A 25,407-nucleotide genomic window follows, 5' to 3' on the forward strand; every position below is an offset into this window, starting at 1 on the left:
GTTTATTATCAACATTCATAACTTTTAGGGCCAAACTAGGTGTTACTCAGCTGTTTAAAAGTGCTGTGAGGGCAGAGCAAAGAAACCAGGCATTCTTGCCCCTCCCCCTTTTTCCACTGCCAAAACAGCCCCCTGCCGGGGGTACAAGGGCTCCTGCCCAGATCAGGATTGGGTCCTTGCAGCATTTTTAAATGGCCTGAATTCAGCTGTAAAATGGTGGTGGCATCCACAGGTCGGACCTGTGGACCTGTAATATCTAGTTTGACCCTTAGTAAACCACATTCCTGTTCCTTCAGATTTCTAAATCCGAACAGGTTTGATTTTCTCTCTGAATCCTTTAGCATTAGCAGAGTTGAGGTTTGGCCTTTTCCATGGAGAGCCTGTTCTCAATATAATTTGTATTTCCATAGCAACTAGTCTCCATGAGTTTGAGAAACTTGTGGCAGATGGGCTATTAGGTGCTTCCCCCCACCCCAGTTCTGCAAGTGTTGCTTTATTTACTTTATTTTCATGAAAATTGTGTGTGTGTCCTGTGGGGCTTTGTCTTATTGGGGTAAAATAAAGCAGTCTAGATTTCTGACACAAAAAACTCCTCAGGAAAAAATCTAGAACCACATGAAGCATAGTGAGGGTAGGGAAACTTACAATGCTGTGACATCATATCACTTGTTTTGCACTACTATATGTTATGAGGGAAAGAGAAGGAGACGATTGTGGGGCTAGGGATGCCAGCCTTCAGGTGGCACCCGGGATCCCCCAGAATTACAGCTCATCTCCAGACTACAGAGGTCAGTTCCTCTGGAAAAAAAATGGATGCTTTGGAGAGTGGACTCTATGGCCTTTTATGCATTCTCAGTTTCCTTGCATCTAACTCTGTTCCCCCCCCCCAATTATGCCATTGTACCCCACTGAGGTCCCTGTCCTCCCTAGGCTCCACCCCAAATCTCCAGGAGGTTCCCAGCCTGGATCTGGCAGCCCTACCTTCCCACCCCCCACTGGTGGTTGTGGGGTAGGGTTGCCAGGTCCCTCCTCTCCTCCGGTGAGCAGCCATAATGTGAAGTTTTTGCTGAATCACTGTGCAAATAACGTAGGAACACATGCAGATAAAACCAGCTGCAGGAGCTTGTTTTTGGTTGTGCTTCTTTTGAGGAACTCAAAGTGGTGTTTTAGCCTCACAGCAATCCTATATGAGAAGCTAGTCTGAGAGAGATTGATTTGACCAAGGTCATTCAGTAAGCGTTGCAGCTCAGTGGGGATTTGAACCCGAATTTCTCAAGGCCAAACCTGAAACTGTGCCACACTGGAACAAAGCAGCTATTGTAGAAATATGGATGCAGGCTAGCTCTATGCACTGTTTAAACTTGCAGAAAGGCCTTGGTAAGCTCCCCAGGGATTAGATGACTGCCGTCATTCCTTCCACCCACCTGCCCTCCCACCCAGCCAGGTACTAGAGCCTGTTGTGTGGAGAAAAGTGTCACTGAATGATTCTCACATCCTCCTCTCCTGCTGTTGGAAAGGCAGATGCGATTAAGACAAAGGCATAGAGGAAAAAAAGGCGTAAAAGATGGAAAATGGATTGGGTGTCCCCTCTGTGGAGAGGCAATGAAACATTTATTTCCCTTCATCCAAATTAAGCCCTCGGTCCTCTGGGTGAATGGGGTATTAATAGTGCAGATCGTACACAGGCGAAGAACAATTCTTAGCCTCCCACAGCTAAGAGAGCCAGCAAGTAGCCGGTACCCTCTGCCTAGTTATTGCAGCTACCTCATTTCTATAGCAGGCTCTCTCTTTTTTTTTTTCATACCCCACTCACTGCCAGGCCTGACTGCCATGTGACCCAGAACGATGCTTTCCAGCAGGGGTTTTTTGTGCGTGGGCATGTTTCAAAATGCAGATTTCAATGAACCCTTTTTGCTTTGTTCCTCACACCCCGTTGCTTTCCCATTTAACTTAAGATTCATATTCAGACTCAAATTGCCCTCCTCCTCCCAGCCCCACCAGGAAAACCAGTTATTCACTCTTCTCCTCAGAGGTCCTGAAGCCGTTTCCTGTATTTATCCCTGTCCAGTCAGTCTCTCTCTCTCTCTCTCTCTCTCTCTCTCTCTCTCTCTCTCTGTATATATATTATATATGTGCGCTGGGAGTAGAGATTTTTCTGGGTTGAATAGACTCAGAAGAAATATAAATTCTAAGGGGCATAGCTGTCGCTTAGCTGGCAACGTGGAAGCTGGATGAGGAGGAGCAAGATTCTTCCTTCCCATCTCTAAAATAAAGGTTTACAAAGTGGAGGACTCATGGATGGGGTAAAATATCAGTTTCCCACCTCTCTCTCCTGCTTTTCCTCCCCACCCCCATGGCTGCAGCCTCTTCCCTTTCCCACCCACTCTTTCTGTTTCTCCCCCTGGCAGTTTTTGCACACACACACCCACTCACCCATCTTTTTCTGTTCCCTTCTCGCATGTCTTTAGCCATCCCTTTTAATTTTTTTTTTTTTTTGCTCTTCCCTTTCCACCTTTGGGATCCAATGTGGCGTAGTGGTTAAGAGCGGTGGGACTCTTATCTGGAGAACCTCCACAGTCTGAGCAGACAATACTGACCTTGATGGACAAATGGTCTGATAACAGTATAAGGCAGCTTAACGTGTTCACAGTCGCAGCACATATTCATATGACGACAACCCAGAAAGTGCACCTGGTTCAGAATGCAGCAGCCCAGTTATTACCATGGACTAGCCGACAGGAACATTGCTTGCCTATTTTAAAACAGCTACATTTGCTGACAGTTGGTTTCTGAGTTCAAGATACTGGTTACGACCTATGAAGCCCTTCACTGCCTAGGGCCCACATATCTAAAGGATTAGCTCCAGATAGGGTTGCCAACTTCCAGGTACTGCAAAAAATACTCACAATACTAGTAACAGCAAGTAAAGGAAAAAAGAAATAGCACAACTCAATTCAATTTAAAGAATAAACAATTCATTTGCAGCACTTAATAAATTGTTTATTCTTTAAATTGAATTGAGTTGTGCTAGTTCTTTTTTCCTTAACTTCCAGGTACTAGCTTGAGATCTCCTGCTATTACAACTAGGGTTGCAACTAGGGTTACAACTAGGTCCCTCTTCACCACCGGCAGGAGGTTTTTGGGGCGGAGCCTGAGGAGGGCGGGGTTTGGGGAGGGGAGGGACTTCAATGCCATAGAATCCAATTGCCAAAGGGGTCATTTTCTCCAGATGAACTGATCTCTATCGGCTGGAGATCAGTTGTAATAGCAGGAGATCTCCAGCTGGTACCTGGAGGTTGGAAACCCTGATTACAACTGATTTCCAGCCGATAGAGATCAGTTCACCTGGAGAAAATGGCTGCCTTGGCAATTGGACTCTATGGCATTGAAGTCCCTCCCCTCCCGAAACCTTGCCCTCCTCAGGCTCCACCCCAAAAACCTCCCGCTGGTGGTGAGGAGGGACCTGGCAACCCTAGCTCCAGAACATTCCTCTGCTATTTGCAATGGAAGCAAAGGTGTACTCATGAGAAGCCAGGAAAGGGCAGGCAGCACAGATAGGGAGGGTGGAAAATGTTTTTTACAAAACAAAGGCAGTTTTAACAACTTCCCTGACCAATCCGAGCCTGTGTGGTATAGTGGTTAGAATGTTGGACTAGGATGAAGGACATCCAGTTCTGAACCCCCCACTCTGCCCACAGAAGCTTGTTGGGTGACCTTGGACCAGTCACACATTCTCAGCTATTTAAGCCTTCAGAAAACGTGGGCAAAATGTGCAGAAACATGTGGGGAGAGCGAGCTGACCTCTGACGGTCAGGAAAGGTATATAATGCCATAGAGTCCACCTTCCAAAGTGGAATCCAATTGCCCAAGGGGTCATTTTCTCCAGATGAACTGATCTCTGTCGCCTGGAGATCAGTTGTAATAGCAGGAGATCTCCAGCCACCACCTGGAGGGTGGCAACCATATTGTTCAGAGAGGTGAAATGGAGTGCAAGTTGTTTTTATCTTAAGTTTAATGATACGTCCAGGGAGCATTGCAGTCTTAGAATCATAGAGTTGGCAGGGACCATCAGGGTCATCTAGTTCAACCCCCTGCACAATGCAGAAAATTCTGAACTACCTCCCCCCCACACCCCCAGTGACCCATACCTCATGCCCAGAAGATGGCCAAGGTGCCCTCCCTCTCATGATCTGCCTAAGGTTATAGAGTCAGCATTGCTGACAGATGGCCATCTAGCCTCTTCTTAAAAACCTCCAGGGAAGGAGAGCTTACCATCTCCCAAGGAAGCCTGTTCCACTGAGGAACCGCTCTAACTGTTAGAAAATTCTTCCTAATGTCTAGACAGAAACTCTTTTGATTTAATTTCAACCCGTTGGTTCTGGTCCGACCTTCTGGAGCAATAGAAAACAACTCGGCACCATCCTCTATATGACAGCCCTTCAAGTACTTGAAGATGGCTATCATATCCCCTCTCAGTCTTCTCCTCTTCAGGTTAAACATACCCAGCTCCTTCAACCTTTCCTCATAGGACTTGGTCTCCAGACTCCTCACCATCTTTGCTGCCCTCCTCTGGACCCGTTCCAGCTTGTCTACATCTAACAGTTGTCATGCTTTGAATTTCATGCCCCTTTTGTGGACTCAAAGCCTCAGGGGCACATTCTACTCGAGCTTACCTCTACTTGGAAAAGATCATGCATTTTCTACCTTCTCAGGCAAAGTTTAAAGGGTTTGTTTCCAAAGACTTGCTCCTTCATACAGCAATACTATCCCAAGCTTTCTGACTAATGACAGTATTCTAGCCTAATAAATGTATGAAATGCTGAAGAAGAAGAAGAAGAAGAAGAAGAAGAAGAAGAAGAAGAAGAAGAGTTGGTATTTATATGCCGACTTTCTCTACCACTTAAGGGAGAATCAATCACATCGATGTTTATCTTTTCTTCATTAAAATGCATTGATATTGGCAAATGATGCCGTTTGTTCTGGGAACATTTGATGAGACAGAAGGTTGCTAATGCTTTCCACCAATGGAAAAAAGTCACCATTCAGGAAAAGACTGTGAAAAACTGACAGAGGAACACACCAAATGTTTGACTAAAAGAAACAAATTGTCACTTTCTGTTACAGGGCCTTTTCTCCCTTGCATTCATACTGCTGTTTCTCTTGCAAATATCCTTTTAAGTTGGAATACTTCTCTGGCTGGAAGTACTCTCTGGTTGGAATCCTGACCATCTCTGTTTGGAAAGATACACATGTTTCCACTCAAAATAGTTATTATTTCACACTTCATCCTCAAAATGTTGGGCTAGAGGATATGGGAAATTCCGATTCTAATTCCCACTCAGACATTAAGCAGATTGGGTTCACATGACAACCCTGTAAGGAACACTATGCTGAGAGATAGTGACTTGCCTAGTGCACCTTAGGGTGTTATGTGCATAAAATGGGCAGATCTCAAGCTACTCTGAGCTACTTAGAATCTTAGATTTGGAGGGGACCACCAGGGTCATCCAGTCCAACCCCCTGCACAATGCAGGAAATTCACAACTACCTCCCCCCACACCCCCAGTGACCCATACTCCATGCCTAAAAGATGGTAACAAAAACCCTCAAGGATCCCTGGCCAATCTGGCCTGGAGGAAAATTGCTTCCTGACCCCAAAGTGGCAATCGGCATTAACCTGGGCATGTAAGAGAGGATCCAGAAAGCCAAACTCTGACTTAACCCCTTCCTGACCTCACTTTCACGATCTGCCTAAGTTCACAGAATCAACATTGGTGATAGATGACCATCTAGCCTATGCTTAAAAACCTCCAAGGAAGGAGAGCCCACCACCTCCTGAGGAAGCCTGTTGCATTGACGAACAGATCTGTCAGAAAGTTCTTCCTAATGTTTAGCCGGAAACTCTTTTGAATTCATTTCAATCCATTGGTCATTTTTGGAACTGTGGGAAGCACATCTTATCTCTATACTAACCAGTTCAATGGATCGCTCTGTCTCCTTGTTATACTCAATATGAGTCAAAGAGATTTAAAAAAAACCTGGACTCCAGTTTGGGGGAGGCATTGTGCCGAAGGCAGAGGTGAAGCAAAGAGTTGCCTATGGAAAGGGGAGGACATAGGGAGGAGAGAAGAACTGGGGGAGACAGGGGGAATAGTAACCATGAGAGTAATGAGATGGCAATGTGGGGAGGTAGTTGTGAATTTCCTGCATTGTGCAAGGGGTTGGACTTAATGGCCCTGGTGGTCCCTTCCAACTCTATGATTCTATGATTATGAGCTGCAACCCCTTCTCCCCCCCATCCTTTGTGTGGAATTTCACAGGCAATATACTAGCAATAGATACTTTCAAAGGAGTATCCCTTCTGAACTTTTCCACCTTTTAACACATTAGAAAGTGCTATGTGGCTTTCTTCAGCCTAAAATTCTCACATTCTCTTTTTTCTTTCTTTCTCTCCTCCAGAGGAGCCTTCTCAATTGTCAGGAGGTGTGTGAAGGTGTTATCAGGACAAGAGTATGCTGCCAAGATCATAAACACCAAGAAACTCTCAGCTCGAGGTAGGTGTTCTCTGGGCTTAGAGTACTACATAATATTGGGAAGGACTCCTTGAGCCTGGACCTCTTTGCGATCCTGACCAGCATGATTATTCAAAAACACATCTGGAAATTAGGGCTAATAGATTTTGTCACTTGTTGATCTTACAACACATCCGGAGACTTCTTTTTTTTTTTTGCACCAGATACTTGTGTGAGCATTACCATGTTGAAAGACCTGTGATTAATTTCACATCTAGCCACACAGGATATAAGGTTTACAAATTTCAGACAAAATACCTTGAAAAGTGCATTTCTGGATGTGTTTTTGAGTGATCGTGTTTTGTATAATTTGACATATAATCAGCGGTGTTAATTATTTTTGTAACTGTTTGTACTGGTGATTTTATATGTAGCCTGCAGTCCAGGCCCAGTGTTTTTATCCATTATATTGTGCACATCTAATAAATACAGAAATATATTTCTGAAGAATTTTTAGTTCTCAGCTCGACCCTTTGGTTCCCCATTCCGCAGCAATAAAACAGATTTCCATGCCATACAGCAAAACAGAGTGGGGAGATGTTTAACAAAACATCCTTTTATAATCCTTCAGCCAACTATGTAGTGTCCAGGGCTTAAACAATGTCATGGAGAATTGTCTGGGGGGGCAGCAGAAAACCAGTTAGGTGGTAGTGGAGCCAATGAGAGGAAACCGGATTGTACGCAATGAACCGAGAAGGTTGCTGAGGAAATCAGAAGCAGCAGGGTGAAAGCCGTCTGAAGTCAGATCTCGGGTGTGTGTGACAAAGATCATTTCAAAAAGAGAAGGGCAGGGAGGTCATCTACATCTAAAACAGTTGCACAAGACTGACTGCAGAGAGAAGGCAGAAACCGAGTATCTGTATCTGTGAATGACCCAGATCAGAAACTCTAAATTGGTAATGGTGCCAAAAAAAAAAAAAAAAAAATCTTGTGTGATTCATATAAGAGAAGGAAGTGTAGCTGGTCACCTAGATGGGGACAACAAATGATATCTAAAAATGACTGGAAAATCGATGTAAAAATTACTGGCTATGAAGAATAGGGATGTACAAACACCCACTGGTTTGGTTTATACCTTGTTTGCTGATTCTGAACAGAGACCTGATTTTTCAAGTATTAATTCAATTGTTTGTTGATCTGTTCATGGATGTTCAGCAAGTTGTTTCACTATATTCCTTACTAACTATGCATTATAGCACAATTAACTTTTCACGTGTGTTCTCATGCAGCTTGATTAAGTTCTATCACCCCTCCCCCATAACTGTTCTGCTCAGCAGGCAATATTTTTAAATGGACCATTAACTCACTCACAAATCCTATAAATCAGTCATCAATAAATGCTGTTTCCATAAAATCCTACCCTTCTGTGTTGGCCTAGGTCCGTGTTGGCGAACCTATGGCATGCGTGCCGACTCCGGCACGCGTAGCCCTCTCTGCCGGCATGCGCGGCTTAGCTGGGCGACGGGCCCCCCGCCTCTTTCCCTGGACTCCCTGCCGCTGGCTTTGAACTGCTCAGGCAGCGCGGAGCAGTTCAAAGGCCCCGCCCCCTTCCCTGGACTCCCCGCTGCCCAGCCTTTCCCCTCTCCCTCCCCCCCGGCCAAAAACCCCTTTGCGGGGCGCACGAGGCGGCTGCTGCCCTCCAGCCCCCTTCTCCCTCTCCCTCCCCCCTCCCTGGCCAAAAACCCCTTTGCGGGGCGCACGAGGCCCTCCAGCCCCCTTCCCTTTCTCCCTCCGTGCCTTCCGTGGGCAAAAACCCTTTTCCTGGGCGCGCAAGGCGGCTGCCCTGCAGCCCCCTTTCCCCTCTCCCTCCAAAACCCCTTTCCTGGGCGCGCGAGGTGGCAGCGCGCCGGCCCAGAAGCCCCATTCTCTCCCCCCCCCGCCAGAAGCCCCTTTCCTCAGATTGCGAGGCTGCAGCTGCCTCTCATGCTGACCCAGAAGCCCCCTTCCCCACCAAAAACCCCTTTCCTTGGCGCGTGAGGTGGCTGCCGCCTCGCTCACCAGCCCAGAAGCCCCCTTCCTTCCCTGGCCAGAAAGCTCTTCCTTCCTTTCCTTTCCCTCCCTCCCTGAAAACTTTCCTGATTCCAGCAAATGCCTGCTAGGTTTCTCCAGGACTTCCTCAAGAATGGAGAATACAGCCCTCCCACAACTGGTAGACTGCCTCTGAATGTGGATGTCTGGTTCCCAGCTATATTAGTTCTAATGCAGTTTTTGTTCTAATGCAGTTTTTGCAGGCAGCGCGGAGCAGTTCAAAGGCCCCGCCCCCTTCCCTGGACTCCCCGCCACCCAGCTGGGAGTCCAGGGAAGTTGTTTTTTCTAAACTAAAACCTCAGTATTCAGGTTAAATTGCCGTGTTGGCACTTTGCAATAAATAAGTGGGTTTTGGGTGGCAGTTTGGGCACTTGGTCTCTAAAAGGTTCGCCATTACTGGCCTAGGTAGTCCTTAGTGATGCTAATAGCTGCTGATCAGTTTGAATCAGCAGCATCATAGTGCATGAGCAGTTTTGGGGAAACCCCATGCAAACCAGTTTGGCAGGCATTCACAGGAGCTCAACATGAACTGAACAGGCAGAGACATCAGCTCACATCAGCTCACCACCTTTGAAAACGGTAAGTTTGGCAACCGGACATGTGAAATTTGCAACATCCCTAGTTAAGACCTACCCTGAGCCCCAGAAAACTGCTGTCACTCACACTACAGAGCATTTTAGAGGGGGAATTCCTATGGCAGTATAGCATTATGCTGCCATAGGAACTCCCCCTCTAAAATGCTCTGTGCTTTGGTTCTGATTTTAAAATGGAAGAGCAACTGGCTACTATTAGAAGTATCAGACATTCTTGTTAACAAGTGCAAAATCTGCTGCTCGCTACTATCCCCAGGTTGTTGCTTCAGTATGTATGTGTGTAGGAATAGAATTATGGAAGCAAAGATTTGTAAGAAGTTTCTAGTGTGTTGGGGGGCGGGGGAGGACATAATAAAATGCACCAAAGGCCTCTGTTTGTGTATTGAAGATCTGTGGTTGCCAAGGATGTTCTTGGGCCATGCTAAGCTTCTTTGCACATGCACAGAGGCTGATTGTAGAGTCTTGACTTCTGACTGACAAAATGAAAATGCATTTTTCCAAAATATGCCAAAAGCTTTCTGAGACTTAGCAGTTCTGCCTATCCCTGCTGTTACCACACTGGGTTGTTAGTTAAGACAGCAATGAGTTCATTCCTAGGGTTGCCAGGTCCCTCTTCGCCACTGGCGGGAGGTTTTTGGGGTGGAGCCTGAGGAGGGTGGAGTTTGGAGAGGGGAGGGACTTCAATGCCATAGAGTCCATTGCCAAAGTGGCTATTTTCTCCAGGTGAACTGATCTGTATCGGATGGAGATCAGTTGTAATAGCAGGAGATTGGAAACCCTATTCATTCTGCTACCATTGTTTTCACTTGAGAACTGCAGTTATCACTTGTGAAGCTGCTGTAAGATCTGGCTCATTCTCTTGGTTTTGTCAAGCAAAAACAAGGGAGAGACAATTCACAGTGGGTAGCGGTGTTAGTCTGTCTGCTAAGGGAGAGACAAGCGGGGAGATAATGAGCCTATCACAGTGCTTAAGCTGATTGTGTAAAAGTATTACAGAAAGTATTACAACAGGCAACTACAGAAACATTAGTACATTCATAATGCTATTATTTGCTAGCTTAATGATAAGAACCTGAAGTACTGTTTTTCCCCTCTGCTGAAACTCATTTCATATATATGGATAGAAAGAAAGGGAAGAGTAAACCTTTATAATCTTCTCCCTTTGTTCTGCCTCTCCTTTTAATTTGCATTTACTACTCTTTGCAGCTTCCTACAAGGGAAAAATGAGTGGGTATGACAAAGTGATAATTACTGAAGGAACATTATCAGTCTGTGTTATACAGAAAGGTTAGCAAGTTTACAGTGGTGTTTTTTGATCTTAAAATCTCCCCCTGGTTACCACAGTGGGTTACAGAGCTTCCTCCAAATGCAGTTTTTGACATCATTATGTTAATTTTTACATCATCCAAATATGCTATTTTCAATCAGGAATTACTCAAATGTGCAGAGTTGTCCTTCACCAATCTGTGGATACAACTTTGTGGTTAGTGACTATCTTACCATGTTTGGTATTAACTGTCATTAACTGGCTTCTTTTGGTCTTGCTCTTCATCCTTCCCAAATTGTGGCTGTGGATATATGATTGTGATTGTTCACATGCACACACATAGGTAGGGGTATATAGTATCTACAAAGTGGCATAATTGATTTTTCTTGTTCTTGACATACATGGCTGCACTTGGGCTTGGCAAAGAAATTCTGAGACCCAAAACTGTCAAGAAAAACGCAGGATCGATTTTTCTTTCCAGTTGTTACAGCCACTGACTGGTTGAGAAGTTCCTGCTGATCCCTTTGGCTGTGAAAGCTGGCGGTATTCAGAATTTACCTTTGTGTAGCCATGTTTAAGTCTGGTGCATCCATGACATTTTACAGAAAGAGAATGTAAAGCTAAAGCAGGATCTGGGTTAATCGTATCAACTCAGACTCATTTCTTGCCCTGATTTTTATTCTAGGGGTATGCATTCAGATATTCCAGAGCTGAGAATATACTGCTAATAAGTTGTTTCAGGTCAGCTCAGGGATCTCTAAAATGACTCCAAAGACTCCCAAAATTCCAGGATTAATGAAAAAATTCTCCTGGAATTTCAGGAGTGTTTGGGGTTTCAGGGAGGCAACCTTGGGGAGGGAGAGAGAGGAAGCTGGCAAACAGCTTGTGGGCTACTCTCATAGAAAATAATAGCTCTTTAAAATGTAAAGGGACTAGACACCATCAAACATCTGAGCAAACTAATGATAGTTGAGTAGACCTGGCCTCTGGAGACTAGGTCTGTGGGCCGTTATTTCCTATTGGGGAGTAAACCTGTCCTATGGAGGCCAGTTCAACTCCCCACCCATGTTCCTTTAAAGTTTAAAAGGAAAGGAAGAATCAAACCAGCCTGGGGACTTATAGTCCCTGCCACTAGCAGAGGAGAAGGCAGAGCCCAACCCGACAGCCACAAAATGGCAGGTGGACTCCTGGACTCCCACGAAGCTTGGCTGTTACAACTCCAGAGGCCAGGTGTTCCTTAGAAATAATGGCCCTTTAAAATTTTAATTTCCAAGCTATACCCTGACTTGCTTAATTTTAACCCATCCTTCTTGTTCTCATAAACTAGCTCTGTTCTTACAGGGTACTCTAAAAATTATTTATATCACTCTGGGATCACTCTGAGCTGGGTTTATGAGGACATTCGCTTGAATTCTTCTTTTTGGTGGCAGAGCATCAATCTTTCTACAAATGAAATAATCAAATATAAAAGATGCTGCCTGCAAAAACTGCTGCAATACTAAGGTCCTTGTGAGCCAGAATTAAGCAGGCGTAGAGATACAGGAGTCATTGTGAGCCATATACATGATTTGCACAACTATCAGGAAAGTGCTTGAGAATCTTATGCCCTCATCTATTCAAAACTACAAACTGTTACAATCTCCTATTCCTGCTTACCTGCACCAAAGTGAGAGAACTAAGTATTCCATCTTGAGCATTATTGTTAACAACTAATTAAAAAGAAAAACCAGCTGAAAACCTTCTTCTCCATTGTTCTCACTATGTTTGTGAGAGATGGGACCCAGAAAGAGAAACAATCCTCCCTCTCTTCGGGGAGTATGAACTGAGATATGGGGTGGAAGGTGCAGGATGGCAGAGATGCCCAGTGGATTATCCCTCTAATTTTTCATATTCTCCCATGTAGCCTCAGAAAGACATGGCATCAACAATTCAAGGAGGAAGTCACAGTGATCTTTGAAAAGAGGAAGGAGTTCCAAACCATGCCACCTTGAGCCTTCTAAACATCTTTTGGGCATGTGTGTGTGTGTAGTTTGGAATTTCCTGCATTGTGCAGGGGGTTGGACTAGATGACCCTGCTGGTCCCTTCCAACTCTATGATTCTAAACGAGTAGTCCAGGGAGCCATCACAAATAGGCTCTCTCTGATCAGACCACTCATCTAACAACAATTTAAAACCAAGCTGTAGGAGATTTAAATACTTCTCAGCTCAACTAAATAGCATTAGCATTCCTAAGTAGGGTGACAATGAACATTTTCAGCATGAAAGGAAAGAGACAATGAGATGTTCCCTGCCACTTCCCCAAATGCCTACCTCTTTCATGCCAGTTCACAGGTGTTAACAGTTTTTTTAAAAAAAGTCTTGTCTTTGTGAAAACAGTGATGCAATAAAGTAACCAGTAAAATCTGTTTACATTACTAAGGTCAGATGAAGCTATTGAACTGTGTTAGCTCATTTGCCGCCCATCATGACATCATTCACTTACAGTGCGTTCCTAAGGAGAGTTACTGCAGTCTAAGCCCATTCATTCCAATGGATTTAGACTGGAGTGACTCTCCTTAGGAATGCACTGTTAGCCAACTATCTTTGGCTACATGATAACATCACTGTTACAAGAGAAGGAGATGTATTTGAAAAAAAGAAAATGGCACCATGAGGCAGACAAGGGATGAGATTGCCGCTAAACAAACATTGCTGGTGAAACTGATACTGGAGAAGGGCACATGTTGGGGCTGGGGGGAATACAACCGCCTGAATATGTAAAGGTTGTTTGTGTGAATGCTTTCACGCCCTTTCCAGCCTGCTGTAAATGATTGATTAAAAGGGGCTTAAAATTCATATTGTTGAAAGTTTTGTGTGAAATTTTCTCTCCCCAAACATATTTAGGTTTAACCTGTTGCTGTTGCTGTTGTTGTTGTTATTTAGGCAAGACCATTTTTCTTTTAGGAAAGCAGAGAAAATACATCTAAAATCCTATATAAAAATCTAGGGGCACTTTCCCCTTTTTGTGACTGATTGTCACAAGCTCCCTTTTATTTGGCTGATTGTTGCTTTCTGTTCCTTCACATTTCTCCAGTTCATCTAATATACTGTGCAAGTTGTCCGTGGAGAGAGAATAAGAGCTTGCTCAGTTGAGAGAGATGCACAAGACTGATTCTGGATGAACTGGAGAGGCATCTCTTTCATTATATCCAGCAGGGTTCTCAAATACAGGTTACTTACACATATGTTGGAAATAGATACATCATAATTATCCTAATCCCTATGGGTGAATATTTTCATGACTGCTTGCCTCCTAGGAAAGAAGGCACAATGTGTAATATTAACCAGGGGCAATTACTCCGGGTTGAGGTGTTGTGTGTGTCTTTTGGTTTCTTAGCCTGAAGGGATGATCTCAGAGTTCATCTGGCAAAGTGAGGTCAATGATAGTTGTAGACTTCGAGAACAGAAGCTGTAACCAGATATAACATTGCCAGGGTTGCCATGAAACATATTCCTTTTTTGCATGGGAGGCAAGGAGGTCTGAGGGATCATGGGTCCTGAGAAGTTGCTGGGGTCATTCCTCAGAGGGCCCCAGCAGCCTGCCTTGTGATCTGGGCTACTGCCTCTTGCCTCTGATAGTTCCACTTCCTCCCTGATCTGGTCTTTCTGGGCTGGGCTGCAGGTTCACTTTTTGTATTGTTCCTCAATGTTTTGTCTTCAAGTTGAGTAAGTTGATATAGTATTGCCCTAGTGCTGCTGCAGTCGTCTTGTTTGTGGGCTTCCTAGAGGCACCTGGTTGGCCACTGTGTGAACAGACTGCTGGACTTGATGGGCTTTGGTCTGATCCAGCAGGACCTTTCTTATGCCCTGTCGGTTGAACAGGTGTCTGTCTTGTTGGACCGTGACCTCCATAAATGATGCCTTGAGACCTGGAAGGTGGCCTATAAATGTTATCAAGAGATATAGAAGTAGGTTGAAAGGTCATATCTTTTAGGCACACAAACATTTTCCTGGTTCTGTTATGAAGCCACAAGCTAAATAGGATAATCCAAAGCTATTTGCCATTAAAATTTTGTAGAAGGCATATTCTAGTCTATTTACTAATCATTTTCCTGTTGTCTTTAAAATCAAACAGGTTTGCCTTTCCAAATCTATTTCAGAAAATTTGCTGGAAAGTGGTTGTAGGAACCTGAGACACCCCCTTCCCCAAAAGAGTGTGTATAGATATATCCCACTTGTTAGCATTTCTTCTTCTTTTTAGTGTTGGATATCTAGGGGACTATATGCCACCTCCTGTAAGTAAGAGTTCTCAAAGTCCTTCCACTTTGGGCTTTGGGTTCATTTACAAAGCCCTTTGGCCTCAACCTGAAGAATAGAAGTCACTGGAAGTTGCAGAGTCTGGACAGCAACTCATGTAGGAGTTTCCTGTCTTCCTCCAGTGAGCTGTTCAGCTGCTGCATCTAGATTTCATATTCTCATTTATTGTGCCTCTCCCTCTCTCCGCCTTCTTTTCTCACCACAAGGTCAATTTCTCCATTCCTTCATCAGAGCTATATGCTAGGGCTTGGTGAGCTGTAATATTCCTTGCTCCTGGATATTCAACAGATTCTAACAAGATCTGGATAAATTCTGTTTGTGCATTGTTTCCCTTACTTTGCATAAGGTTTCAGATGTTCTTCATCTAAGTTTTCCAGTTCTGTTGGCAGTGGTTCCTCTGCTGCTTTCAGGATTTCCACCAATGGATCTCCTTTTGAGATAAGACTTTCTTCCTATACATCATTTTTATTTGTTCTTTAGTTCTCCATTACTGCCCTCCCTAACATCAAAGAAATCAGAACAAATCTACTTTCCTGCAAATAACATTTTCTTCTGTCACAAATAATTTTGTCCCCTCCAAAACTCTATGCTCTGCTTCAGTCCACACCACAGTGCCACCAGGAGTGAATAATATAGATGGGTGCTCTCCATAATTGATGGGGCATGTGTGTTTTCTACTCAGGTGCTGCTACTAAACATGAAACATTGTGTAAAAAGGCCACTATGAATTGACCATTCTCTCAATATTGATGTGGTTTGTAGACATACTTAGAAACAGTGCTAAACTGGCTTTCTCCCACCTTCATACCGCAGACCCTAATCAGAGGCTGATTTAGGCTTCATTTTTGCCCCTCCTCCCATGATTCAGGCAGACTGCACACCTTCTTATTGTTTGAAGTGCTGGTTGTACTTTTCTACATTAAAAGTTCATCAGATTGCATCAACTCTTTATTTCTAATCTGGTGAGATTGGTGGCAATGTAGCGTGTAAAGGTTTTTTTTGCAAGATGCTCTGATATTTGGGAAAGGGTGGGGTATAAAGTGCTGCAATAAATAATGTTCACCCTTCAAAAGTGCCCAGCAGCCTGTGATAAGCAGTATGTGCTACCAAAGCAAACCTCACACCTGGCAAGAGAACTTTGTCCACTATCAATAGATATTTCTTTTCTTAGACTCATTTCAAGGCTTCATTCTCACTCATTCACCCACTTACATTAGATGCATAGCCTACATTATATCCTAGAGCGTGCACGTAATGGCTGATTTTAATATATAGGGTTCCATGGGTCCCTATAGAGCTATGTCAATATTACAATACAGCAATTTGTGAGCTAGTTTTATTTTCATTGCCATTTGCAGGAGGTTGGATTCATGATTTCCACCTCTGCACACTTTAGAGCTGTATGCTTGAGCTGCTAGCCAGTCCTCTGGGGAGCTCTCCCAGCAGCGTTCCATCAATACCTATTTTCTTGTGGCAGCTAGTTTGATGTTTTCTGTCAATATCAGACTGTATGTCAGTAAGGAAATGCCTCTAAATACAACTTTGGGGGAGTTTGGAAAACTGAGTACAAAAGCCTCCTGGCTATGGAAGATTTATTGGTCAGAGCTATAAGCTGGGAACAACCGCATTGTGTTTCATAACCGGATGGCATTCAGTGTAGAGCATATGAAATTGAATTGAGCTTTATGTAATGCATTTCGTACCCAAGGTGCCAAAACACTTTATAAAGCAATGAGTAGGAGCAGTAAGTGTGTAAGCAAACAGAGCAGCCTGTATGTGTGCGGCTGTCACTCAAATGTCGTTTTGTAACTTTCTTCATTGGGAAAAGGAAGGATTGGATGAAGAACCTTCAATTACTCCCCACCCCAGTAATTTTTAGAAGTTCCTTAACTCCCACCTGAATAATCAGAGATGTACTGGGGTGCTTTCTGACATTATATCCATTTTATAAGGTTGCCAACTAATCTTATAAATCTGTCATATCAATATATTATAGTTCCACATTTATTTTGTTTATTTACTTCATTTATAACCCGCCTTTCTCCCTAATGGGGATCCGAAGAAGCTCATGTAGTTCTCATCTCCACAACAACCTTGAGAGCATAGGCTAGGCAAGTGTGTGATTGGCCCAAGGTCACCCAGCAAGCTTCCATGGGAGAGTGGGATTCAAACCTGGGTCTCCCAGACTGTGGTCCAGTACTCTTAACCACTACACCACACTAGCCTTTGAGTTTTACATTGTGGAACTCATGTTTCAGACTCTCTCTGGTATCTATCTCTACATACGTTTTTAACATATTTCTTACTTCTGGTTCCCTGAGTGACCATGGAGGCTTGGAGAAGTAGGTAACTTGCCAACAGAGTTCACCGCATCTACTTATTTCATTCTTAGTTAAACAGAATTCTTTGATATGGCTGGAAATATATTCAGTGATTTTCATTTCAGTGGGCAGTGATATATGACTTGTGAACATTTCCACAGACATATTACTGTGGATTTGAAAAAGTTCAGCAAATAGATTAGAGTTGGTCTGGGGATACTTTTTCCAAATCAGAATGTAAATGGCTTTATTTATCTTGTCCCTCAATGCAATGCTATGGTTGTTTCCAGTGCTTTCCATAAAATAATGCAATGGAATGCAAATAACACTCAAGGCCATTAAAAGGAAATACCATAGAATGGGATTCACTTTATTTATAGTCCAACTTCTCACTGAGACTCAAGGTGATTTACGCAGTGTAAGTCAATGCAATCAACAGGACGAGGCATCTAATAAGCAGTATAATCGTATTACAAAAGTCTGAAACAAAGCATAAGTATGATATGGTAAAAAATGCCAGCGGCAAAGAAATGTTAATTCTCTGCTAAAATTATGTAAGGTAATTCACAACTACCCCCATTGACCACCTCTCCCTGTATGAACCCATGCAGAACTTCCACTCAGCCTAGCAATGCTACACCCTCAATGCTGTCAATAAGTACTGCTGTCATTATTTGAGAGTGTTGTCAGTTACTGCTCCTACTGTCTGGAATTAGCTTCCAGAGATTGTTCAAAAGACCCGTAAGACGCCTCCTCCCAACAGCTTGATTTGAGGGCTTGGAACTAATCTGTCTGGAATGGAATTGTTTTATTGAGGCTATATACTCAGTACTGGAGTTGATATATTATAGGTTAACACATACGGCCTCCTCATATTGAGGGTTGTTTTGTTGTGTATGCTGGATTTTATTGTATATTTTTGACTACTGCTGTAAGCCACACTGAGTTTTGGAAGGGTGTGGTAAAAATCTTTCAACCAAGCAAGTAATCTCATAAATTGTTTCAAACGTATTGTTAAAGGGAGATAGGGAAACTTGCATTATGGGAAAAGCCAGTCGCAGATTCCCAAAGGAAAGAAAATGGACATCATGAAGGTGTTTTCTACATGGGGACAGGCTTGTGTAGTTTCGCCATTGCTGGTGTGGCTGCCAATGCAACATGCCAGCAAAGGGGCTTCCACATGGCTGGTTTCCTTGCCCCAGTTCTCTGGTAGTGACTACCCCCTCAAAAAAGTTTTTAGTGTTTTTTTAATTAACAATCTGTGTATCAAGTTCTCTGAATTCCCAGCTTTCATTTAAAAATGTCTCTAACTCCTTTTGTTGTAGAGATATGCCTTTCCCCTTGTATTTCCACAACAAAAAGGAACTAGAGACTTGCTTTTTTAAAAAAGAAAATGAAAGAAAGCTGGGAATTCAGAGAAGTGGTTGTTATAATGATATAATGATATCCAATCCCCAATTTAAAACAAAACAAAAAAGCCCTGCATAGCAGTGGGATGGAAGAATGGCCACTGTGGGGCTGGGGGCTGGGAACATGGCTTGTAAGTGGGTAGGGACAGGGAAATCTGAATTTTCCCACCCATATGGTAGCCATCCAGGCTTTGCTGCAATGGTTCCCAAAACTGTGCAGTGAAGCAGGTTTGGGGAACATTGGAGACAAGCAAGGGAAATGCTGGAAAGTCCCCAAATGTACCATGATGCAGAGGGGAAGCAGGAAAAAAAATTCCAACAGCATCAGACTAGGGCAAATAACCTATGTATAGGGTTGCCAACCTCCAGGTGGTGGCAGGAGATCTCTCGCTATTACAACAGATCTCCAGCTGATAGAGATCAGTTCCCCTGGAGAAAATGTTGGATGCAAAAGCCAACCCCCCTTTAATATGTTCTTGGAGATGCATCTAAGCTACTGTCTTATCCGGTGAACTTCTGTACTTTGGCTGCAATATAATACTTGGCTCTTTGAGGCTATTAGTGAAGTGTTGCTTATCTCTAAAGTGAAACCTTTACTATGTGAACTTTTGCCTTTAGGGTGGGCAGAACAATCAGTGCTTGGAGCAGGGCATTGGGGAGATTGGGTATCTTCTGTCTCCTACAACCGCATCAGAAGTTTATGAATTCACATCTCCTTTCATCCACCTCAGAAAGCTGCTTTCATTATTTTCATTAACCCTTAGCTCAAGCCTACAAAAATGGCTGCTTTGGCAATTGGACTCTGTGGCATTGAAGTCCCTCCCCTCTCCAGACCCCGCCCTCCTCAGGTTCCGCCCCAAAAACCTCCTGCCAGTGGTGAAGAGGGACCTGGCAACCCTACCTATGTGGAAACAGCCAAAGGCTTTGTCAGGGAAGATAAAGGGATCCTATATTGAGGGGCCCACTGCAAAAAAATGGTTAATGGCTTGTTGTTTGATTTCCAAACAACTGGTAGTGTCTAAACACAGAACATCACTGATATAATCCTTTTGTTATATACTGTCACTTCACCCTCCTTTCTGAACAGTCATTCACAAGTAGCTTCTATCACTTTACCAGATCATGGTTTATATCTCACGGCTTTCTCATGACAACCATTTTAAATGCATGAAGAGGCTGTCACCATGGGATGAATCATCCAGGAGCAGTTTCTCACCACGAATGCATCCTTATGCATACTTACTTGACAGTAAAGACTACTGAAGATAGTAGGACACTTTTGAGCAGCTTGTGCACAGGATTGAGATGCATGCCCATTAGTAAAATTTCTCCATACTGTCTCAGATCCTTTGCCGGGTGATGGCTAATTATGATGGCATGTAGAAAATTACCTAAGCTATGTGGGAGCCTCTCTAATATGGTACAGTAATGCAGAGGCAGCCTCATGGTGCAGAGTGGTAAGCTGCAATACTGTAGTCAAATCTCTGCTCACTACCTGAGTTCAATCCCGACGGAAGTCGGTTTCAGGTAGCCGGCTCAAGGTCGACTCAGCCTTCCATCCTTCCGAGGTCGGTAAAATGAGTACCCAGCTTGCTGGGGGTAAAGTGTAGACGACTGGGGAAGGCAATGACAAACCACCCCATAAATATAGTCTGCCTAGTAAATGTCGGGATGTGACATCACCTAGGGTTGCCAGGTCCCTCTTTGCCAACGGCGGGAGGTTTTTTGGGGCAGAGCCTGAGGAGGGCAGGGTTTGGGGAGGGGAGGGACTTCAATGTCATAGAGTCCAATTGCCAAAGTGGCTATTTTCTCCAGGTGAACTGATCTCTATCGGCTGGAGATCAGTTGTAATAGCAGGAGATCTCCAGCTAGTACCTGGAGGCTGGCAACCCTAGACATCACCCCATGGGTCAGTAATGACCCAGTGCTTGCACAGGGGACTACCTTTACCTTCACCTCAATGCAGAGAGACCCCCACAGCACAACTGTGTACACCAGTCCAGAGTTGACAAAAAGATGGTGACCAGCCTGCTCTCAGGCAAAAAAGTATCCTGAACTGAGAGTGAGGCACACAAAGAGGCAGAGCTAGGAAGGAAGGAATGGCTGCTGCTGCCACCGTGGGGTTTCATCTTGACTTGCGTTTTCTGGAAATTCAAAGTGGGGGCGTTACCTTCAGCAAAGCTGCTGGTACTTAATTAGTGTGAATAAGAAGCCTGGAAATGGGCAAAGCTCTCCCTTTGTTTCTTCATGACACCAGTATTCATCTCTCTAAAAGGTAAAGAAGAGTAAAATAAAGGAGCTACTTTCAGCCCCCCAAAATAGAACAGCGCTTTGCCAGCTTCCCACACATAGCTCTGCCAGTGTAATACAACCCCAAATCACAGCATTGCAGATTTTCCAGACTTGATCCAGAAATGAAATGTGCCCCATTCTCACTTTATGGCCCAGGCTAGCCCAGTCTGATCTAGGGTTGCCAGGTCCCTCTTCGCCACCGGCGGGAGATGTTTGGGGTGGAGCCTGAGGAGGGTGGGGCTTGGGGAGGGGAGGGACTTCAATGCCATAGAGTTCTATTGCCAAAGCGGCCATTTTTCTCCATATGATCTGATCTCTATTGGTTGGGGATCAGTTGAATTAGCAGGAGATCTCCTGTTGAAAAAAAAGAAAATTTGGCTCGGTTTGGATTCGGCTGAATCCGGCCCAATTTGGGTCAGATTTGGCCAAATTCCGAACCCCCCTGTTCTGGAATGCTGAATTTGGCAAGAAATTCGGCATTCCCGAACAAATGCGGCCATTTAAAGCCCTTTAAAACACATTCGGGGCTTTCTGTGGCTCTTGGGGGGCATTTTTGAGGTTGAAGTCCCAAACTTTCAGGGTAGCTTGGGGGGACCCTCCTTGCAAGAACCTACGAGTTTGGTGAGGATTGGGTCACTGGGTCCGGAGTTATGGGGTCTGGAAGGGGTCCCCCCTCTGCCCATTGCATGAATAGCAGCTGGCCATCTGTGCCATCGTGGAGCGAGCTGGGAACTTGTACCAGGGCTCCAGGTAGTGGATCAGCCTCCAGAAGGCAACCTTCTCCACTAGACGATAGGGTGAATCGTCCACGACGATCACCCTGCCAAGGAGACAAGTGACCATTCTCGTCGCTGCCCTAACCCCACCTCTTGGCACCCTACTGATGCCACCCTGACCAAACATCTCAAAGAGTCGTTTGGTGTCCCTTCTCTACAGGAGGCACTGCATAGTGTTCAACAGGGAGAGTATGAGGCGAGGGCGGTGATCGCCTCTCCCCTGGGCTGGCCCCTGGCCCCTTGGCCACCAGAGCACCAGCCTCTCTCTCCCCCTGAAGAAACACTGCATTGTTGTGCTTCCTCAGATGTCTCTGGAGTGCGGAGGTCGCAAGATGTTGGAGGTCTCTCCCTCGACTGACCCGTGCACTACAGAGCTGGCACTATGCGAACCATGGATCCTTCGCCACCTGGAAGTACTTCCAGACCGAGGATGTGAAGAGGCCCCCACGCGGCTTGGCCGCTGTGGGGGTCTCAGGAGCAGCCTGCCTAGAGGTGCCCGGGGCAGACACGTCATGTCTCGGGAATGTAGGGGGAGGTGGCGGCGGAGGAAGGGGTTGAGATGGCCCTTGCACCTCTGGGTGTGCCTCCATCTCTTCCTCTTGCACCTCCTCCACCCTCTCCTGTCTCCGCATGGAAGGACTGCTGGGGTGTGAAGGAGCAGGCAAAGTCATCTGGGAGTCCAGCGACTGTGCAAGTTCCTCCATCACCCTCTTGGAAATGGGGGTGAGTTCCGACAGACTTGCGTCCAAGAAGCTCAGCCCCATTTCCTCCTCGGACTGCTCCTCCTCCTCCACCCACTGCTGCGGGAAAGGCTCAACAATGGCAGGAGGAAGAGGAGGGACAGCCTGAGGGGCAGCAGACCCCGCCCAGTGCCAGCACCTGCTGTCACCTGTGCAGCGGTGGCAGCTCCAGAGGCCCCCTCAGGAAAGAGGATCCACCGCTGGATCTTGGAGGGCGCCACCGGAGCTGCTCCCAGCACAGGTCAGGGGTGAGCTGAAGCCCTCCCCTCCACCCCTCTAGTCTTCTCCTTCGCTTTCCCCCCGGGGCCCCTCTTACCTGCACCCCTGTCACTCATTGTTCCCTTGGGCCAAACTCTGGCTACCTGTAATGCTGGGAGGAAGTTTAATGGCCTAGCTAGCTGTCCTGGCCTAGGATCAGTCCTTGACCTGACAACTTTGTATGTACCCTCCCCCAAAGACAACTAAGGGCTTTTCTCCCTAACAACAAGAGGCCCTAACCTAACCTTTAGTAACTTCTGGTTTGTTTGGTTTTTAAAAAAAATAGAACTAGCTGGTGAACCTGGTCTAGAGACCTATCTAAGTTTAACCTGTCACACTGCCCTGGAGATGGATTTCTAAACCTTTTTAAAAGGGGGAAGTAATGCCTTGGATACCTCAAAGCCTATCTAAATCTGCACTCCAACAATGGTTCCCTCAGGAACCAGGAGGAGTGTTCTCTGCAAGGATGGACACTCTTCCCTCACCGTTGACTAAATATACTGGCAGCAGCCGTCCCCGGCCACAAGACAGGCCAGAGGCTACCCAACAACTGTTTGACCCTTTAATCTATTTAAAAATCAAGATCCCTTGCCCTTTTAAAGAACTAGCTGAGCCTAGTTGGTGAGAAGCTGACCGGACCTACCCCTACGGTTTAAACGTGAGGGGCCATTGTAGGCCCAGACACTCTTTAACAGATTTTATTAATCAACAACGCCTTCGCTTAAAGCCAGAGTTAGCAACAACTTCACTCCAGGCACAGTTGGCTACCAGCTAAAGCAGCAGAAATCTCAGTCCCAAACAAAGGGAACACAAACACAATCAAATTGCAAGGCCACCCCCAGCAGAACAGGTAAACTCCCCTCCCCCACAGAATCTGCTCCCCCCCACACACACACAGGAAAAAAGTTTTAGAAAAAGCCCCAAAATGGGTCAAACTGTGGCTGTCTTCTCTTCCAGCAGGCAGGAGCAGGCAGTCAGGTCAGGGAGGGAGACAGTGTTCAAGATTCCAGTACAATTCCAGCCAGGAGCAGCAGGCAGCAGGTCACCTCAGGTCAGGAGCCAAAGGTTCAGCAGCACAGCAGCAGCAGCAGCAAATGGAAGGAGAGTAGTAGCAGCCAGGGGTTTTATCTCTTCTAGCCAATTCAGAGAAGAGGTTCAAATGTGAGAATCCCTCTATTGATTGGCAGAAGAAGACCCAGTTTGGTCACCTATTGGCCACCGCTTGCTGGGTTTGTTAGGTTGCCTCTCTGGAAGGCAAGTTTGCTTGCCTTCGAAGAGCTCTTTAAAGGCGGGAAAAGGCAGCTTCGGGGGACACCGAACTTGCTGAATTTGTTCCGCGGTCCCCCGAACTTGCCGAGTTCGGCACCACGCTTCCCCTCCTTTTTTCAGTTTGGCTCCATCCGAGCCAGAAACCGCCGAACCAGGGGAAATTTGGCCCGTTTCCAGTTCGGATGTAATTGAACCGACAGCCCTAATCTCCTGCTACTACCTGGCAGTTGGCAACCCTAGTCTCATCAGATCTCAGAAGCTAGGCGGAGTCAGCCTTCGTTAGGGTTGCCAGCCTCCAAGTGGTGGCTGAAAATCTTCAGCTATTACAACTGATCTCCAGGTGACAGAGATCAGTTCCTCTGGAGAAAATGGCCGCTTTGGCAATTGGACTCTAGAGCATTGAAGTCCCTCCCTTCTCCAAACCCCACCCTCCTCAGGTTCCACCCCGAAATCTCCTGGTATTTCCCAACCTTGATCTGGCAATCCTGGCCCTAGTTAGTACTTGGATGGGAGACCACCAAGGAAGTCCAGGGTTGCTATTCAGAGACAGGCAATGACAAACAACCTCTGATAATCCCTTGCCTTAGAAACCCTGTGGGGTTGCCATAAGTTAGCTGCAACTTCATGTCACTTTCAAGCACCGATTTTATGCCCCTTTTGGTATTTCAGTTTAGGAATGTGCACTTTTTTCATTTTCATTTTTAAAAATTTATTCGTGTTCATTATTATTTACTTACTTCATCTACAGACTACCTTTCTTGTTTCTGTCCTATTCACATTATTATATTTGTTTCCCCCCTCCTCCTCTCCATTTGCTATGTGGGCTGGTGCAGGGGCCAGGCTAGGTCAAGCAGGAGGGTGACATGTCTGATAGACAGACAACCCCCAACTTCCCCATTACTTGAGGCACCACATCTTGGTGTGTTCTTGGACCTCATTTCCAAGGGCACACTGAAACACAGTGCATTTGGCCACATCAGAAAGAGCCTCCAGGAAACTGCAGAAAGTGGAAAGTAGGAGAAAGATGCTCTGTCCATTTTCCTGTACTGGTCTTCTCACTAGTCCCAGGTCATGCTGGTGGCAGCAGTGGCTGTGGCCCTGACTGGCAGTATAAATGATGGGGTGGGGAAAAGCTTCCATGTCAATTGTACTGTCTTCTCTTTCCCCCCCTCTCTGACCTCCATATACTCTAAAGCACAAAAAAGTCACCAGAATAAGGGATATCCAAATATCCTTCTATCTAATAGCAAAAGGTTGTCCTCATATAGATAACAGGGACAGCCACAGCTATGATGCAGAGTTCTGCAAAGACAGGGGGAACCCACAAATTTACAGAAAAAAAATCCCTAAAAACTCGGGTTGCCAGGTCCCTCTTCACCACTGGCGGGAGGTTTTTGGGGCAGAGCCTGAGAAGGGTGGGGTTTGGGGAGGGGAGGGACTTAATGCCATAGAGTTCAATTGCCAAAGCGGTCATTTTCTCCAGGGGAACTGATCTGTATTGGCTGGAGATCAGTTGTAATAGCAGGAGATCTCCAGCAGGTACCTGGAAGTTGGCAACCCAACTAAAAACCTTCTAATTTGCAAG

At 45.4% G+C, this 25,407-nt stretch overlaps 1 protein-coding gene across 2 annotated transcripts in view; it reads left to right on the plus strand.

Moving 5' to 3' along the window:
- CAMK2A (calcium/calmodulin dependent protein kinase II alpha) overlaps positions 1–25,407 on the plus strand; it is a 157,716-nt gene that overhangs the window by 19,342 nt on the left and 112,967 nt on the right. For both annotated transcript variants that reach the window (XM_056851459.1, XM_056851449.1), the window contains exon 2: positions 6,460–6,554. In XM_056851459.1, the coding sequence (XP_056707437.1) occupies positions 6,460–6,554 (95 nt within the window). The remainder of the gene's footprint in view (positions 1–6,459; positions 6,555–25,407) is intronic.

The sequence above is a fragment of the Euleptes europaea genome, chromosome 1, assembly GCF_029931775.1.
Source record: "Euleptes europaea isolate rEulEur1 chromosome 1, rEulEur1.hap1, whole genome shotgun sequence".
NCBI classification, from domain to species: Eukaryota; Metazoa; Chordata; class Lepidosauria; order Squamata; family Sphaerodactylidae; genus Euleptes; species Euleptes europaea.